The sequence below is a fragment of the Centroberyx affinis genome, unplaced genomic scaffold (genome assembly GCF_046629955.1).
Source record: "Centroberyx affinis isolate AG114_WGS23_722 - 3 ecotype Tasmania unplaced genomic scaffold, CSIRO-AGI_Caff_v1 ptg002635l_1, whole genome shotgun sequence".
NCBI classification, from domain to species: domain Eukaryota; kingdom Metazoa; phylum Chordata; class Actinopteri; order Beryciformes; family Berycidae; genus Centroberyx; species Centroberyx affinis.
Genome location: NW_027280828.1, coordinates 493,243 through 512,467, shown reverse-complemented (window position 1 = coordinate 512,467; position 19,225 = coordinate 493,243). Strand labels below are relative to the sequence as shown.

General features: G+C 39.2%; 3 protein-coding genes across 3 annotated transcripts in view; 2 read left to right on the top strand and 1 right to left on the bottom strand.

Moving 5' to 3' along the window:
• Nucleotides 1-6,135: 6,135 nt before the first annotated feature.
• LOC139657126 (olfactory receptor 52K1-like) lies at nt 6,136-7,098 on the top strand. The gene has a single exon (XM_071534847.1). It carries the CDS (start codon nt 6,136-6,138, stop codon nt 7,096-7,098), a length of 963 nt encoding a protein of 320 aa, XP_071390948.1.
• Nucleotides 7,099-12,722: 5,624 nt separating this feature from the next.
• Nucleotides 12,723-13,667, top strand: LOC139657125 (putative olfactory receptor 7A2). The gene has a single exon (XM_071534845.1). The coding sequence runs from the start codon at nt 12,723-12,725 to the stop codon at nt 13,665-13,667; it is 945 nt and encodes a 314-aa protein (XP_071390946.1).
• A 4,180-nt stretch (nt 13,668-17,847) lies between these two features.
• LOC139657152 (connector enhancer of kinase suppressor of ras 2-like) overlaps nt 17,848-19,225 on the bottom strand; it is a 31,356-nt gene continuing 29,978 nt past the window's right edge. Inside the window, exons 22-24 of the mRNA XM_071534902.1 lie at nt 19,203-19,219; nt 18,082-18,265; nt 17,848-17,973 (exon numbers count right to left, since the gene is read on the bottom strand). Coding sequence (XP_071391003.1) covers nt 17,926-17,973; nt 18,082-18,265; nt 19,203-19,219 — 249 coding nt within the window. The 3' untranslated portion in view covers nt 17,848-17,925. The remainder of the gene's footprint in view (nt 17,974-18,081; nt 18,266-19,202; nt 19,220-19,225) is intronic.

Below are 19,225 nucleotides of genomic sequence, written 5' to 3'. Positions count from 1 at the left end.
CAGTTGGACAGGTGAAAGTGTCTTTTCCAGGGTCAGACCGGACAGATCCTTGGTGTCCTTTACAGTTTCAACCACAAGGCTTGGTGGAGCTTTGACCTCAACCTGGATGGCTGGAGCCTGGGACTCCTGAAGCAGGTTGGTTGATCCTTCCTGAAGCAGGTGAATCAGGGTGTTTTCAGCAAGAGAGACGGGGAGAATCTCCTCTGAGGTGGAGATACTGTCAGGTCCAGCAGAGAGGACAGTCACTTCTGTTCCCTCACAACATTCAGGTTGATGCAGGACGGTGACAGAGCTTTCAGCAGCGGCCTCAATCTGTGCACAAGAGTTGACCGTTTCCCTCTTGATGATAAAAGGACATTGTTCTTCCTCCTTCTCCAAGTCCTGGAGGAACAGCTTCAGTTTAGAGTCTGCTCTGACAATTGGCTCCCATTCATCAAGATGATCTTGAGTAGGGGCATGGTGTGCAGCGCAGGCAGCCATAAATGTAGAACTCACTATTGAGGAAGCAAAGATGTGCTTTTCACCAAGTTCCTCCTCCTCCAGGAGGACCGAGAGGAACTGCATCAGGTGAGAATCAGTGCTGACTAGTGGTTCCCATTTATCAAGCTGGTCCAGAGTCGGCCCATGGTGTGGGGAGCAGTCGACTGCAAATCTAGAGAGATGTGATGAAGCATAGAGGAGCTCCTCACCAAATCCCTCCTTCTCCAAGTCAAAGTGGGATTTGACCAGTGGCTCCCACTCATCCAGGCAGCCCAGAGTGGATCCACAGGGTGAGCAGCAGTCAGCCACAAATCCAGATGAGTCACATGGGGGAGCATAGAGGTATCTCTTTCCAACTGCCTCCAGGTGGTAGTCATTGTCAAAACCAAAGGGGGAGTGCTGAAGCAGCCTCAATCTCTCAATGATTTTGAAGTCATCAGTCATTGGAGTCTCAACAAGGCGGAGCAGGTTGGACTGAGCCTCAACATGCTGAGCTGGGTGGATGGATGCTCCAGCACCTAACGCTGTGTCTTTGGTCATGAGAGGAGACTCTTTCTCTGTGGGAGGAAGGTCTCCTTTGTCCATATCCAAGAGAAGTTTGCATGCTGATGAAGCTGTGCTGACTATTGGTTCCCATATATTGAGGCTGCCAAATCCACAAGCAGGTTTGGAGCCGAGACCAACAGCAGACTGAGGTGAAAGGTCACAGTTGAGCTCAGCAGTCACTCCAGAGAAACTAGAGGCTTCAGCATAAAGGTACTGCTCCTTATTCAGGACTTTCGCAAACATGCAGTTGATGTTTTCATGGCGATCGTCATGAAGGGCATTGAGTCGAGCGACCATTTGCATGGATGCTGAAAGAAACATCTTAATAATCAAATAACCATGAGGCCACCTGATGTAGCTTCATTCAAGGTCAACATGCTTCATCACAGCTTCATCTTATGCCTTTCATCATAGTTTTGTTTCAACAACAAATTTTACTGTCAATTTACAATGTAAATCAAACTACGGAAGAACTGGACACAAATTTAAATCCTTCAACACAAACAACTAGTCTATCCTGACTGTCTGTTGTTTGTCTGTTCAGCAAAATCCTCTGTACTAATCTTTTGTTAAACAATAAAATTATAAATGCATGTGGCTTACCAAGATGGAAATCACTCTCCATGTTTTCCTTTCTAAAAGGTAGATATTGTTGATGTTTCTCCAAATGAATGCAACGTGAGTTTTCTGTCTCAATTTGCAGGTGAACACCGATCAGAGATGAAACTGTGAGTCTGAGTCTGTCTTCAGGTCAATCGCTCCTTTATGACACCGACATTCTAAACTCTCTGATCTCTGCTGCATTGTGTCCAGCTGCATTATGACTCATCAGATGAAGCTCAGGCTCCTGTAAACTTTGATGACAGAGATGTCTCACTTCGTACATGGTTTATAAACTACACATGATTAAAAACACATAACTGAATATTTGGAATTTGTATTAAGATAGCATATTTTATGTTTTTATGCAGAAAACATTTAATTGCTAATTCCTATTGCACTTTCACTGTTTTAAGCTATCTTAAGTAAGCTCACTCTAATCTTACTACTGTTACTACTATATATTACTATTACCTATTACTATTACTATCATTTTTGAGGGAATACTTTAGGAAAATAAAATAAAAGTTATTTATCTTCAATTCAGCTTTTCAGGTATAGAATTTCTTTTTTCCAGATCAACCTGTGCATCAACCCATGTGGTTAATAGAAACATGGGCAGCACTTTACAATGGCCTTTTTCCAGTGCATGAACCTTTCAGCACCGATAACATTTGTTTAGTCCCTGCTAATTATGTTATTGTACCATGTAATTATGTTTTAAGTATGCAGTAATTATGAAAACAATTACACAATAACTACCTTATAAATCTCTCATAATTACAAAATTGTTACCCCTTAATTGCCGGACTTCTTGTTTTGTTACCCTGTAACTACAGCATTGTTATGTTATTAGTAGGCCTACCCCATAATTACAAACTAGTTACACCGTAATTACCAGCCCAAAAGAGCACATATCACTCCACTGTTCATATCCCATATATTCAAGTTCAAGTCCTTGATACTCGCCTACAAAACAACAACCAAAACGGCTCCAACCTACCTGAACTCCCTCATTCAGGTCTACGCTCCCTCCCGCTCACTACGCTCTGCCAAGGAGCGGCGCCTGATGCTGCCACCACAGCAAGGCCCTAAGTCACTAGCTAGACTCTTCTCTTCTGTGGTTCCCCGGTGGTGGAACGAGTTACCAAACTCCATTCGATCCGCAGAGTCCCTCTCAATCCTTAAGAAAAGGCTAAAGACCCAGCTCTTTAGCGAATACCTTCTCACCTAATGGCCCGTGTAACCAAACCAAAAAAAAATAAAAAAATATGTGCCTCTATGCACTCTATGCATTGCTTCATAGCACTGCCTTGTAGCACTGCCTCGTAGCACCTATGTCCTGTTGGACCAGAACTTAGCTTTATAGCACTTACTCTCGTTGTTCTCTCCTAACAAGAACCTTGCTTGAGTTATATGAAGAGCTCATGTGTAAGTCGCTTTGGATAAAAGCGTCTGCCAAATGTGAAATTGTAATTGTAATTAGTGGGCTGTAAAATGGAGCTTTAGCGAAGGTTCAGTCAGGAAGACTATATTTTGCATGCTTATGCTGTAGTTTCACTTCTCATTCCATACTGCCATTCACTTCTCTCACGCATGCTCACTCATTATTTCATTGCTGTCTTTTCCCGGGCTGTCAATTGAGATATCAGCTGTTCACATCAGCTGGTCACATCTATCCAATAGCACAGCGACACATCTCTATCGTTAGCCTATCATTTTGCTGCTGTCTTTTTAAATATGTTTCTCTCTCTGCTGTAGTCCATCCATGCTGCTGTTATGCGCACCCCTCCACCTCCACCTTCATCAGCTTCTTCACTCATCAACCTCACCAGCTATCAGTTTCAGCAGAATCAGCCACAACCACCAGTGTCTGGACTCCACGGGGGGATTTATCTTGCTGCTGCTCAGGGCTGGTGCCCCTCGATTTCAAAATCTCCCTGTAGAGTCTAAGCGACAAAGACTCTTGTTAAGTCCTAATTCTCACCAAATCATCTGTTATAATAAACTATTATCTTTACTTCATTCACTTGTCTCTCCTGATTGAAATAAAGTGTTACCAAATATTCTCAGATTTAGGTCTGTGGCCCTAATATGCACTAAATTAGCAGTCGTTGATATGAAAAACGTTGAGAATCACTGGTCTAAAACATAGATGCCTTTGGTTTCTACGTATATACCATATATAATCGACACTGGCCTAAATATGAGTGGGTCATGGTGAATCTTTCAGTGAGGCCAGGATATTACATGGCCTGGTCTAAAAGCAAAAAAAGAATATATTGAAAACCAGATACATTTCTCGTGTTTTTTTAGTTTTGTATTTTTTCCTGGGCCAGGAGACATCAGGAAGACATTAGCAGAATGTTCAAAAGTTCTAAGGAAAAGTATGTGAAAAGTTGAGTTTTGTGATCAGTCAGTATAAGTAAACACCAGTCATGTTCCAAATGCATCAGATTTCCCTGATATCTGATCGCCATCTGCTGGCGGGGCTGATCCTCTCAGCCGTGCCAAACAGGCCAACTGGCTGCTAATCGCTTGACTCCATTACCTGTTTGAGACAATATTGCATGCTGGGTAATTTTCTGATGATTTTGCAGCCAACAAGTAAAACTTAATTCTGTGTTGTCATCTGCAAGAACAATGAATACAGGAGCACCACAGGGCCATTGTACACGTTTCTCAGCCAAATCATATATTTTTTAAACATGTGGATGATACAGCATTAGCGGGTTAAAGTCTGATGGTGATCGTTTTGAGAAAGAGATAGCAAATTTCATTCAGTGGTGCATTGACAATTATCTTCAGCTCAATGTTAATAAAACCAAAAACATGATTATCAATTTTAAACATAAGTCTGTTGTTCCTCTCATCCAGATTGGTGGTGAATTAGTAGAAAGAGTCGAAGGATAGAGATTGATACGGTCAAAGCTCAAATTCAAGAGTGCAGCATCCAAATAGAAAAAAACTGCATCAAAGAGTATTTTACTTGTGATAGCTAAACAGTTTTAATGTCAACTACAATGTCCTGGGACTTTTTTATAAGTCTGTATTACAGAGTGTTCTGACTTTCGGTTTGATTTGTGTGTTTGGGAACATGAGCATCCAAGAAAACTCAAAGAAAACTCCAGCATAATAAAGACAGCAAGCAGGATAGAATTGAATAGGTGCCAGTAGCTAAGCTCTACACTGACTTTATTTTAAATAAGATCCACTCTATTCTGACTGAACTCATCCCTACACCAAAAAACTAATTGAGTCAGAGAGGGCAGAATACTGCAGCGCAAAATCAAAACAACCACATTCAAGCAGTCCTTTGTTCCTGCTGCCATTAATGTATTCAACATTCAGTATGAATTTTGTTTTACAATCTCATAAGCTTTGCAATGTGCAAATATTTGTATTGGTTCCAGCCTATTTATTTACCTTAGACTATAACTACTTTAGATGTGTAAAAATGTATTTTTAGAACTGCTGTTGTTTGTTTCTTGTTGATGTTGTTGATGTTGATGTTTTATTGTTGCTGAGTATGTGTATGTATGTTTGTGCACCAGGGACCAGAGGATTTCCTAAATGGATAATAAAGTTAAACTTGACTTGAACTTGACTTGATACCAAAACTCGGAATCGTTTGTTACCTTTAGACCCTTTCCATAAACCCCACTTCATAACATAATCATAATGCCTGGACAAGGGCTTCATAAAAGCTAAATGGTAGGTACATTCAAGAATTTTTCAATCCTTAAGTCAGAATTTGTTACATAGTTATGTCATCTGTTACAAAGTGCAAAGAAATCAGCAACTTCAGTTCAGTGCAAAATAATGAAATTATGCTAAATTAATATTAATATGACAGTTTGTCATTCATATGTGCCATGTTACACCTTTTACAAAGAAACTCTTAAACAACATCAGTCGTGTGATGTTGCACTTCCTAGTGGCTCGCCATAGTCAAGGAGTTAAGGAGTGGTAACCTTGGTAACAAGAAACACATTCACGGTAATAATGAGGCATACGCACTTTAGCCAGTGACATCAACATCCCACTCCTCCACCATGAGCGGTATTAAAAGGCCATCCATGCCTGACTGGCGGACTTCCCTGCATGGAGAGGAGGACCATCCAGGTACTGTAGACTCAGTCAAGCTTTCTAAGTGTGTGTCTCTGCACTTTGTACCAGCAACACTGACAAACACACCAATAATTCAAATAGTATATTGCCTTCATATATATTTGCTTCATAAAACCATGAAAGTTGGTGTGAATTCTAGGTGACACAGGTACCATCTAATCCTTGAATTGACTTTCAAAATTAAAATGTTACTTGTTAGAATTTTACATTTGTGTCAAAAAGTGTTTCTTTTTTTCTTTTGTGGCATTAATCAGCTCCTATAAAAAGTTTGCTTTGGTCAACCATATTTTAAAATGATCAGTCATGTCCTTAATGTATTTAACTTTTGGCAACTAAGTGTGATCCATGTCTTTTTTCTCTTTTCAGAATTTATGAAGTATGGACAATGCTTCAGTAACGACTTTCACATTGGCTGCATATGCAGTCATGGAAAACTACAAATATGTGCAGTTCACTATATTTCTCCTGCTGTATTTCATCATCATCACTTTGAACGCACAGCTGATCTTTGTTATATATCAACAGAAGGAATTGCATCAACCTATGTATGTGTTTACCTGTTTTTTATCCTTGAATGAAATGTACGGTAGCACTGCGTTACTGCCTGCAACTTTGGGTGTGCTTACATCCGAGACGTATGAGATCACATTGAAATGGTGTCTGGCTCAAATCTATTTTTTACACACATATGCAAGTATTGAATTTTGTGTTTTAGCTGTTATGGGATACGACAGATATGTTGCCATCTGTTACCCACTCCATTACCAGAGCATCATGTCTGTTTCAAAAGTGAGCAGGCTGGTTGTGTTGGCATGCCTGTACCCACTCATTCTTTTTGCCATTTATTTCTCCCTAACTTTACAGCTGAAATTCTGTGAAAGAGTCATACAGAAATTACACTGTTTGAATTTCGAAGTGGTCAAAAACTCATGTTTGAAGGCGCCTCACATTAATATTGTGGGGCTTGTGCTTATTATGTTCCTAATAGTCCCTCAGCTACTGATGATTCTTTTCTCTTATGTGCAAATTCTCAGAGTATGCAAACGATTATCAAAAGAATCTCAAGCTAAAGCTCTTAAAACTTGTATCCCACATTTATTATCTTTGGGAAACTACACCATAGGTTCCTTTTTTGAGATTATTCAAAGTAGATTTGACGTGAGTCACATCGCCCATGAGGCGCGGATCTTCATGTCGATATACTTTGTCATAATTCCATCAGTTACAAACCCAGTGCTGTATGGCTTTGGAACTCAACTCATAAGAGGTCATTTTTTAAAACTATATTTTAGATGTAAGAGCCTGCGACCAAAACGAAGAAAGACAGTGGTTGCAGCTTAAGTACAAACTAAGGATTATCCATGACACTGACATTTGCTGACATTTTGACTTGATAATGCACATGATGATAAATAATTCATTCAGACTCCTTTTGTTTGTTTGTTTTTTAACAATATCAGCTGTAATCTCAGACAGTATCAGCGTTCCCATAACCTGATGACTAACATTCACAGAAAAATTGTTTTCGATTTTTTAGGAAAATACAACTTTGAGGACAACAAGCAAGCCAAGACTATAGAACTTGTAATTAGAAGTTGTGTTTTAGATTTGGAAATGCAAAATGAAAATGCTTATTTCACTTACCAAAGCATAGTACTATAGACTGTTGTTTGATTTGATAACATTAATTGATTTAGTGTTTACTCAGAATAGCGTTCATTTGACAATTTTGAAGATAGATACACAACAATATATACTATATATACTGTATACTGAAAACAACTGCATTTATACTATGTCATATTTACTAATAAGGCTTGTTGATTATGCATTTTATTCATTAATAATCCGTTACCGAGTGGACACTAATTCTTGTCTACATATCTCTGTGTTTGCATATTAAATGTCTTTACATGTCAGAAATTCTGATGTTTTTTTGGAAACGACAGACGTCTTCTGATGCTGAGGTTGTTCTCTGTCATGGACACTGTGGTAAAGAGGATCATGGAAGGATGATGATGTAATTGATAAATGAGAGTGAATGAGCTCTCCTTTTCCCATCCTCTCTCAGTTTCTTGTGTACTCTCTTCCGGCCTTGCACTCTCCATCTCTATAAAGCTTAAAATGATAACATAGAAAGGTTTTAGGCTTATAATAAATGGGACAATTTGAAAATTCCTAACATTGTGATGATTGAAATAGCCTTGCATTATGAACGGTGAATGTTACATTTTTAGCTGACATGAGTGAGGGATTGTAATTGTGCACTGTAATTAAGCATTTTATATTTAGGTTGGCATAAATAAACAAAAATGCTCTAAATGTGTGGGCTAATTTGTTATCCTTACCGGAGCTGTATTCATGTATTGAAAAAAATGTTTGATCAGGGCTGCGTAAAGAAGAGATAGACAAACTGTTGCGCTTGAGCAGCCAGATGTACAACTTTTACATTTTCAAAAATCCATTCACTGTTACAGGCAATTTAGGATCTCGATTTATCTCAAGCTAAAGCCTCACAACTGAATGAGATCCTGATCTCCCTAAACAACTGTTTCAAACCTTTAAATCAGTCAGTTTAGCAACAGGTTTGGTGTCACACTGCAATGCCTGTAACCTCAGATTTGCATCATGGGGAAATCTCTCCAACCACTTGCCAATTACAGTCTAACAGAGAGAACCTACTAACGTAACTGTATTTTTTTATCATCACAAGGCATGTTACTCCTGTCCTGAGACTTATTACATTTGAAAAGAAATTAATTAGCAGATAATAAATTGGGACTTTTAACAGCTTCAAAAGTCTGGTACATCCTCAGCAAATCAGTCCTGTAATAGCCTATATGACCTGTGACAGTTGCATCATAAAGAGTGAAAATTAAATTAGATGAAATTGTCTTCATTAAATTCAATGTCCCAAAACACCTGTCACACGCTCCTATACCTCACTGGAAGCGTTATAGTCCAGGAGGTTTACACGCAAGGCCATCCAGGTCCTGCTAACTTGATAAGGTTGTTACAAGTCTTTGTTTATGGCTGTTAGAAATGTATTTATTGTTACCAATTTAAAATCTGCAGTAACCTTATTCAGTAGATCTACTTTATCACTTGTAGCCTTTGCAGCAGCTGCAGCCTTACAGGCAACAAACCATCACACTACCAAATCAAAGGGGAAGGTAATGTACGTTTCCCCAGTTATCTGTGGTTTCAGAGTGTAACCGGTATTCCTCACAGCGTTGGGAGTGCTGCGGTGTGCATCCTGAACCAAGCAACCGTGAACTGTGCAAATCCTCAGAATAAATTTGTGCCAAGTGGAGTTGCAGCTGAAATCTCACAGACACATTCAAATGAAAAACAAAGATTCAAAGAGAACCTGTGAGTCTGGTTAGATTTATGGATTTCATACATCTACAAATATCTTGCACAGTGCAATTTATGTTTGCATACTGAAAATGTATTGAGTATCATCTCAGTCTGCCCAAATTTGTTTAAATCAGCCCTTTAAACTCATAGTTATACTGTTATTTCAAATTCAAAATAATAGCAAAAGTGAGAGCATGAAGCAGAAAAAAACATTCCTGTCCATCTCTTATGAAGCTCACTGTTTGTCACTCAGATTCATTAAATCCGCTTCAAATATGACACATATGGAACTTAAGACTCATAGTATATTCTATTAAGAGGCTCAGTCAAGTCTTTACTGCAGCCTGTTTGAATGGATTCCAAGGGGCTTTAATGATTTCTTTTACCCCGGAATAATAATGACAAGATAGATGATGAATGTTGTCAAGTACTGAGGTCCTAATGGAGCAAAATCATCCGGTTTCTGTCAAAAATACAGAGATGAATCCTTTACAGTGAGGCTCTCACATGCAGCCCTCGCCCCTCCAAACACTGACCTTAACATTGTTGTCTCTGGGCAAATTCCAGCATCAGAGCATCAGAACCAGCACACCCACTGGCTAACTGGTGACCTTGTTTTCATGCAATAAAATGGGGAATTTGAACACCGGTGAACATCAGTTGGCCCTCAACTGCTGTTTTGGAGTTGCATTGGTTAGTATAAATGAGCAGTATATTAGCCATTATTATCCTAAAACTGTAGTTTATGGGTAGGACTGTCTAATGGATGTTCAACAGAACAGTAGCACATAGATGATAGGACTTTTGTCTTATTTTGAAATTTATATGTAATCATGTTGCATGAGTATGTTAAAGAGCAGGTTTATGAATACATGAATGCATGCCCGGCCTCTTGTGAGAAACCATATATTTTACAGCAATACTTTTTTGATTCCACTTCTAGCAGCACAGTGTAAAATGTAGTGCTTGTCCTAATGAAAACATAAAGAGTAAATGTTTAGTTTAGTTTAGGTTAGTTTAGTTTAGTTTAGTTTAGTGCAAGTATTTTAAGTATTTTTATAATTATCACATTGCCTTAACTATGTTGCAACACTGTTGTCCACACATTCAAACCTGATGCAAACAGTCAACCCTTTTTCCTTTGCATGGTGTTTTTCACTTTTTGGAATTCTTTATCTCTCTCTTGGGAAATGAGGCTAACCAGGAACCAAGTGGTAAATGGATAAACATGTTCATTAGAGGTCAATGATACACATTGTTTTCCATCCCTTTGGAAGCAATTAGGAACTCCTCAGGACTGAGACTCAGACCGTCTTGGGCCTGGGAACAACACCTGGAGAATAGGACAGAGCAAAAATGACCCTGCGTTATCTGATGTAATTGTGATGAAACAACAAGCGTAAAGATGGGTTATTGGCAATATTATTGATAAATTGAAGCAATAAAACTCTGGATCACAGGTTACAGACAGACCTTGAAGTCTTTTTTTTTATATTTTACATTAATGTGAAACTCATATGTTGACTCAATTTAAGATTAAACAGAATATACAACACAAATAATGCACCTTACTGATGCAAAATACAACATAATGTTGAAATTTGAAGATATTATCAGACATCCAAATCAGACATTATATTTTTTCCACAAAACAGTGCATCCATTTGTTGAAGAAGAAATGATTGCCTTCATATCATTGCCGGTTGACTAGAGCAGAACTGGAAAAGTCACAATATTAAAATGTTTGTCAGGATTTGGGCCCTCTCCTCAATATCCTGCCACCAAGTGATTAAAACTAAATCTAATGATTTATTAATTCATTACTGAATGTGTCTGTTCTGTTTTATTGTATTATATTTTTAAAGAAAATAAATTATTTGAACGTTTGAAAATTATACTATTGTTTAATCAATCCAGTTTTTATGTTTGCTTTCTACACAACCATGCACACTCAGAAGAATCCCCCCATACACACACACACACACACACACACACACACACACACACACACACACACACACATTCATTCCCCCTATGGCTCTATGCTGAAACACTGCACTGCTGGTTGTTTGGCTTCCTTTATTGTTAGCTGCTCGTCATTTTGGAGTGACAACTGTTTGCTTTAGTTTGTGGGATTTTTAAAAGCGAGGGGTTCAGCTGGGTGCTGTGTCACCTTTGTCCTCTGGGTGAAAATGTTGACAGTACAAACAGCACCCAAGAAAAGCTGACATGCTGCAGAACCTTCAGAACACATTTTTATCTGAGCAATAATGTAGTATAATACAAATGCATTGTGTATCGTGTGTTCAGGCTGCCATTTGTACACGTTTTTAACTGATGGCAGGTTCTTTGAGAGTTATAGGTTCAACTTCAGTCAAACTTCCAACTATATGCCAATGCTGAAAAATAGAACTGCAGCTATTCACTATACTACAGATCAAGGTTATTATAGTCAGCCTCTCTCAAAAAAAAAAGACAGGGTGCCCTGGTGGCTCACCGAGTAGGGCGTGTACCATTTGGCTCAGGCCTTCCCGCAGTGACCCGGGTTCGAATCCGACCCGTGGTCCTTTGCTGCATGTCCTCCCCTCACTCTCTCTCCCATACCTTCCTGTCTCTCTCTCACTATATCTCTCAAATAAAGCATAAAATGCCAAAAATTAATCTTTTTAAAAAAAAAAAAAAAAAAAAAGGCACCACTGAGTTAGAGTGGTGCTTCTCAAATGTGACATCAGATGTGCTGACTTGAGTGAGTTTTTCAGGATTGAGAACAGTTAAGGTGCTGTGAAAGCCCTCGGTACTTTGGGCTGCAGCCATAGCCTCTCCAACTTAAAGATCAAACTGATGCTGGAGGGCAAAAATAAATCACAGAGGCACCATTTGAAGTGATCATGTTCTTGGCTCTCCTTTCTAATGATCACATGCTACTTCAGAGGTTTCCGCTTAACGCAGAGTGGGACTGAGTGAGTAAACAGGGCAGAGGCAACTAGTACGTAAAAAAAAGTGTAAATATCATCAAACTTTAATATTAGTGCATTACTGTTAAATTATACTGTTAGAATACAACTATTAAGTTGTAATCTAATCTGTCATGCTAAGGTTGAATTGTGTTAAGAAAATAAAAACAGGAGGCAGTTTGTGCTGTTCATGTTACTTCAGTATTTCCCCATGCCAGAGAAAGTTTTACCTATATTTTACATACACAGTTTTAGCAGTCTATACAAAATTCCTGCAACCCATCTTAACTTTTAAAGAAATAACACAGAAAATAGAGGATATCAGATTTGATAGGATTTTTACTTATCTGCCATTACTGTATGCAATCTAATCAGATTCATCTATAGGTTACATCATCAACACAACTCCTTTCCCCATAGGTGTGAATTGTAGTCTTTCATTGGATCATTGGTAAAACCACATGACTTGATTTCACAGGAGAAGAGAAGTAAAGAGTATAAAAAATAGTCAGTTCAGTGAAGTGGTGGAGGGGACATCACACAAAGGTAAAGCATATTTTGTCTCATTTTTTCATACAAAGCACTATACTGCATGGTATACTGTGGGTAACACAGATGCTTTCTGCAGGCCCTGGACAAATTTGCCTCTGCATGGCAAATTCATCTGGAGTGACATCAGTTCTTCTGTCTGCATACCATGGGATGGAAGACCTGAAGCCCATCTACTTCTGCATATTCCTGATTATCTACATTGCCATTATTGTTGAAAATGTGGTGTTAATTGGAGTGATCTATACTGAAAAAACACTGCATGAGCCAATGTATTTCTTGGTGTGTAACTTGGCTGCAAACGGCCTCTATGGCAGCACTGCTCTCTTGCCGGCACTACTGAGCAACGTATTCTCATATTCATATGAGGTGTCTCTACCCTGCTGTCAAACACAAATCTATGCTATACATACATATGCTATTGTTGAATTTACTATTCTGGCTGCAATGAGTTACGATAGGTACGTGGCCATATGTTATCCGCTGCAGTATCATGCCATCATGTCACTGACTAGAGTGTATAAGCTTATTACTTTTACTTGGCTTTACCCCCTGGTCGCATTTCTCATTGTTTTCATTTTGACTCTTCAGCTACGGTTTTGTGAGAAGACTATGGAAAGGCTGTACTGCGTCAATTACTCTCTGGTGAAACTCTCCTGCACAGACACGTCTGTCGTTAACATAGTGGGCCTGCTGTCTGTGGTTATATACACATTCCCACAGCTCATCATGGTGCTTTACTCATATGCACACATCCTGAGGATATGTGCACTCTCATCTAAAGACACCAAGTTCAAAGCCCTGCGGACCTGCTCTCCCCACCTCCTAGCAATAATCAACTACTCTATCGGGTGCTTTTTTGAAATAGTACAAAGCCGATTCAACGTAAGTCACCTGCCTTATAAAACAAGGGTGTTTATGTCTCTGTACTTTCTGATATTCCCCCCCTTTCTTAATCCAGCAATCTATGGTGTGAGTATTCAAGCCATAAGAGCGCCACTGGTTAAGATCTTCCGAGGTAAGAGGAGACTGGTGCCAGTGAAGTAGCTGGGAGCACTGTTCTTATTGTGCGTTGATCTGAGTGTGTTGTGAAGGCTGATGCCTCTGGAGACACATGGCATACAGACTCTCCCGTCTATCCCTGTCATCTAATCTTATTTGTTATCTCATAAACCAAAAGGAGAATAGATCGGCCAGTACTGAACAGTGTTGAATTCAAATCAGTAGATATACAGATCTCTAGATGCTTGGCCTTTGCTCGAGGCATCCTGAGGGGTCAGCAGGCTGGAGCTCAGCTTTTCTGTTCATGGTGTTTTAGGTTTGGATCAGTTTGTCATTCTCTCCCTCTCTCTCTCCCTCTCTCCCATCTCACTGTCCACTGTATACTAGATCATAACGCAGGAATGCTATCAAATAAACATCACATTTTCAGTGTTCAGTAATTTCATTTGGATCAGTTGAAGTGCTTATACCACTAAGGAAACTGGCGAATATCATTGCAACCATGTTTCTGATGAATAACTTTGTTGAACATTAAGGAAAACTGGGAATTGTGAAAGGGAATTTTTATCCACATTTTATGTGCTTCATATGTATCTTTCTTGCATTGTCCTGCATACAGTGCAAACTCAAATATGATTGCTGTTTGTTCTGCTGATTATACTGCTCTCTCCTTATTCTCAGCCCCTGCAATGATTTAGTAATGGCAATCAAATATATTTTTGTTTACTAGTGCTTCACCAATGGATTATGAATAATACATGTATAGTGCAGTCTTTTGCAGTCTTTTGGTCAAATACATTTTATCCTACAGGATTTTATGTTTTGCCTCCTGTCTTTGTTCTACCTGTACAATAATTCTTTTGATCCTGTCTTTCAAATACGCAACGTTCATAGAGCTGAGAAGTGAACATGAATGGACTTTCTAAAAGTAGCCTTTTGACTTTTGAAAGTAGCCTCTTTTTTGTAGACTTACATAATAAATGTGAATCTTCAGATCAGTCATACAGAGTTTTGTTTGTTTCATTTTGCCATACAGCTTGGTCAGAAACACATTTTCACCAATTTCATCCTGTCCTTCAGAAAAATCTTCCTTTCTTCTGCTTTGCCCAGCAGCTATTAAGCCTCTGGTAGATGGGGCCTTCTTTGGAAAAGGAAAATTAAATTTTTAAATTACAAATTACAAAAAAAAAAGCCATTTGACGAGGAGTTCTTCAACATTTTTGGCAAGTCACCCTAGTTTGAGGTTGCAAAATTGCTATGACCCCAACATTTGAATTTGTGCATCAAACTGTATAACAGAGTAAAATACAAAGTGTTATACTTCAGGGGAAGTTGGTCAGTGACAGCTGTGTGTAGCCAGGCTGCATGACAGACACAGTGGCTTTCTGCAGTTCAAAAGCGATCATACTGCCACACAGATCACATTAAACCATTCAAGACAAATGTTTATATTTATTGAATATCTAGAGTCTGCTGTGACCTCGAGGAAATTAAGTCACAGACAAAAACCTCCAACTTTGCGGCCACAACTTCACATCAGGCTGGCTGAAATATTGTTCATGGGACTTCAAAAGTATATAATTACGAGTGTAATTATTAAACATACTTTTCCTTTTGATTTACTTTTAAGGAGTAGCAGCTGCAGATCTGAAGATTAAGCTACATGTTTTCTCTTTTTTTTTCTCATTGAGAACAACTTGGTGAATGTTTGGGTTGTGATGCAAAACTAGTTGAAAGCCACTGTTCACACTAGACAACCACAGCAAATTTCTTGCTAAAATCCTCACTGAGCTCAATGAATAACCAGAAGAATTCTTACCTTACCATACCTACGTGTCTCCATATCTTGAAGCAAGGTGATATTAAAGTTTGTGATAATAAAGTTCCAAGATAATGTATTACCTCCAGATGTCAATAATGTGATATTTCATTAATTTAGAAGAAGAAGTCAGAGTGAACACACGCACATCTCTTTTCCAGGTGCTGAGTCGAAATAGTTACTTCATGCAAATTCAAAAAGGCTTGCAACACTGTGGCAGCTCCCAATATTTTGCTTACTTTATTCTACATGAAAAAAAAATACAACGTTTCCGATAGGTGCGATCATGGAAAATATATCCATTCTGTAAATGAGGAACACCTGAACCTGTCTGATTCATTGCAAAACCTACCTGACGAAGAGCCCGTGAGGGCTCGAAACGTCGTATTATTTTTTAATGTAGAATAAAGTAAGCAAAATATTGGGAGCTGCCACAGTGTTGCGAGTCTTTTTGAATTTGCATATTTCATTAAGTTACCATGTTATACACAATATAGTCTAATAGCTAAACCTGATGATACCACACAAATACCATTCAAATGCAAGGCAATGCACTTGTGTATTCAAAGAGCATTCTAGTGAGTCCAGTGGTCTAGATGGGTCACATATGAAGGAGCTATATGCAAAACAAATTTTCACAATATTTCATATAGATCATTAGTGTTTTTTATGTCTGTCATTTGTTCAGCTGGGGTTGCTGACCTTGAAAACTAGTATGTCTGTATGGTTCAGTTTCTGCTTTGTGCTTCTCACTCAGTCCACCTCCTGTTCTAATATGAAAGTCTCTCTATGAATGTCTGTTGAAGTCATTTATCTTCCTCATTCAATAAGTGGCATCCTAATTACAGCTTATTAATATATGATGCCTTCATCGTACATTGATATAAACAATATGGAGGCAGGGCCGAGATGGCAAAATAAAAAGTGTGTTCAGTGAGTGATAAATCTGGGGCAACATGGTGCAATTGTACTGTCCTTGTTTTTCTGTCTGGACTGGCTGTGGGAGGTTCTGTATGGTTTCTGCAACACCATCCTGCACCTGAAACCCACTGTATAGTGATGGAAAGATTATCTTTGACTCTCACAGGTTTCTTATGTATTTTTGGAAACACTTTTTCATATTGTTATGTACTTGCACTGTGGATAAGGCCTATCTGTCCTCTTCTGTGTGTCTAATCAAAACAACACTTACAGGATTCCTACAAGACTGTCTTAGGCCTCATGCTCACTGAAAGACTGAGTGTGTATTACATTTACATTTACATTTGTTTGCATATAGAACGAATACTCTAAGTCAACCCTTGTTGTAGTTCCCTGATAGTTCTTCAGTAGCTGATGAAAATAGCAATAGAAATTTAAGTAAAAAAACATGATTATGAGGAATCATAATGTTTAACGAGGGGGCTTAATTATGCCCATGCCACAGTTTATTGAATAAAAAAGTAAAGTAGCTACAATATGGCACACTTGTGCAACATCAGTCAGTTTCGAATGGCATGGTAATGTGTTTTAGTTATACAAAGCATGCTCGCACATTAAACAGTTTATAAATACAGTTATTCCTCTTTTGCGGAGAACACTTAAAAAAGTCAATTTCTGCGGTAAAATGTAAAATAATTCTTAGAAACACAATGTGAAAGGGGGGTTGACACCGGTCACACACACACTTGGGAATACAAAACCATTTACAAACATTCAGGTAGACGGCATGCATACAAAAATAGACAACTATTCTGATCATTCCTTTATAATTTACAATACTAGTTCATTATTGCCACGCTTCACGTTTCTGTGCCCCAGTTTTGAGGAATAGCTTGCCGCCGATATCTTTTCTCATTTATCTTGGAATGGTACAGTGTACATTCACAATCACTGAGGCACAGCACTTGATTTACAATTTGTATTTGCACCCCGAAACATTGTGTAGTCACTGTTGCTGTAGCACATGTAATATTAAATATATGCTTAACATCCTGTACACTCATGGAACAGACGCACTCGTTAACCACACACACACACATGCATAACAAAATCTTGTAGACATCCAAAATACCTTTGCTTGTAATCCCTTTACCATCAGGACTTACTGAGAGGCTGTACACAACTCCAGCAAACAATTCAACACTGCTTTTACGGAAGCGATAGGTAAACGGCCATGCATGTGAGCGGCGAATTACAGTCTTTTAGAGGGACGCGAAGCGCTCGTCTGCCAGGCGTGAAGCGCTGCGTGTGGTACAACTTCTTACAGATTACAAGCGAGACGTCTTTTATTGCCTTCTGTAACAACTCTGGTCGTTAAAAGAGAGAGACGCGGGGGTCCCTGTCCTCCTGCAGAGTGAGCCGGGTGGAAGGAGCCGTTAGAGGAGGGGAGCTGGAGAGCCGAGCGGATAGAAGAAGGTTTCCGGTGCCTCTGGTTCCTGGGGAGTAGGGTGCTGGGCGAGGCACAGACGTTTGAGGCTTTACCTGCACACCGATCCTCACAGGCTACCCTAAAAAACCCAGCGACGGGTCTCTGTCTTGAAGAGGGACATTCTGTAAGGAGTTGAATGTATGAATTATTAAAGAGGCAATAAAACACTCACCCATCTGGCCAAAAACACAAAGAAATGCTCAAAAAAAAAGTGTTTTAGTGTTACGTACCTTAAGTGAACTATGTAGGATGCGGAGGCGGTGAAGTTTTTCGCTGAGCAGCGGGTCGTGGACTCGGCGGACGAATGAGCGCTTGTACTCCAGGCGGGCGGCGGGTCTGTGGTCCGCCATGCCGGACAGACTGGTCTGCTCCAAGGCCCGGTACAAATCCCCCAGAGAGTCGGCCTGCAGCCTCCTGTCCCGCTCACAGCCTGGCAACACAAAACAAACACTACACTCAACTCAAGGATGACATTTTTCATCTTTTTTTTTCACTGCAAAAAAATATACACCTTAACAAGTCATTTAATCTAGTATTGCATCTTGAAATCTGATTTTTCTTACAAAAAGTGAAAAAATGGGTCACTGCGGTGAGATTCCAATGCAGATCAAGAATTTTCTTAATTAAGTGTCACTTTCTTCTTCTGCCTCATTCCGCCTTGTTCAAGACACTGACACTTGTTGAAAAGTGAAAGTGCATTGGAAACAAGTTGAATTATCTTATCTGATTGGCAGAATTTTGCACTTGTTTAACAAAAATGTACTTAATTTTAACAAAAAAAAAAAAAAAAACTGAATATGAGACTAAAGGGCTTAAGATGGACATTTTCACAGTGTTTTCAGGATTTCATTTTTTATGGACATCTTAGGGATAAGATGTCCCCCCCCCTACTTTTTGCTTTCCTGATCACACCACAAGAAAATAATTAGAAAAACATAATCTATATCCTTCCCTGCTTACCCAGACAAATTATCCTCTTCCTGATTGGCTCAACAAGACATTCACAGTCCTGCTCTTTTTTAATACATTATTTTATGGCATTTTTGCTTCACTAGGGGGCACAAAGTGGAGAGAGACAGCAAAAAGGAAAGACAGCTGGCCTCAAACCCAAAACACTGAGTTTGCAGCACATGCACCAATCCAACAAATTACTGTACCAATCCACCCCTTTGTTTTTAAACACTGCCCTCTGATGGCCGATTCTAACATTGCACAAAAAACCCACCAAGCATCACTAGCACTCTGAATCTGTTAGTTGTCATTCTGTTTTGCACAAAGTGTGTTTTGGAAGGAGGGTGGTGAGCTATGAAGCTTTGGGGCACTGCTTTGAAGTGTATCATGCTTTATTTGCCGCCTGTTTTTGTGTTTCTCTCT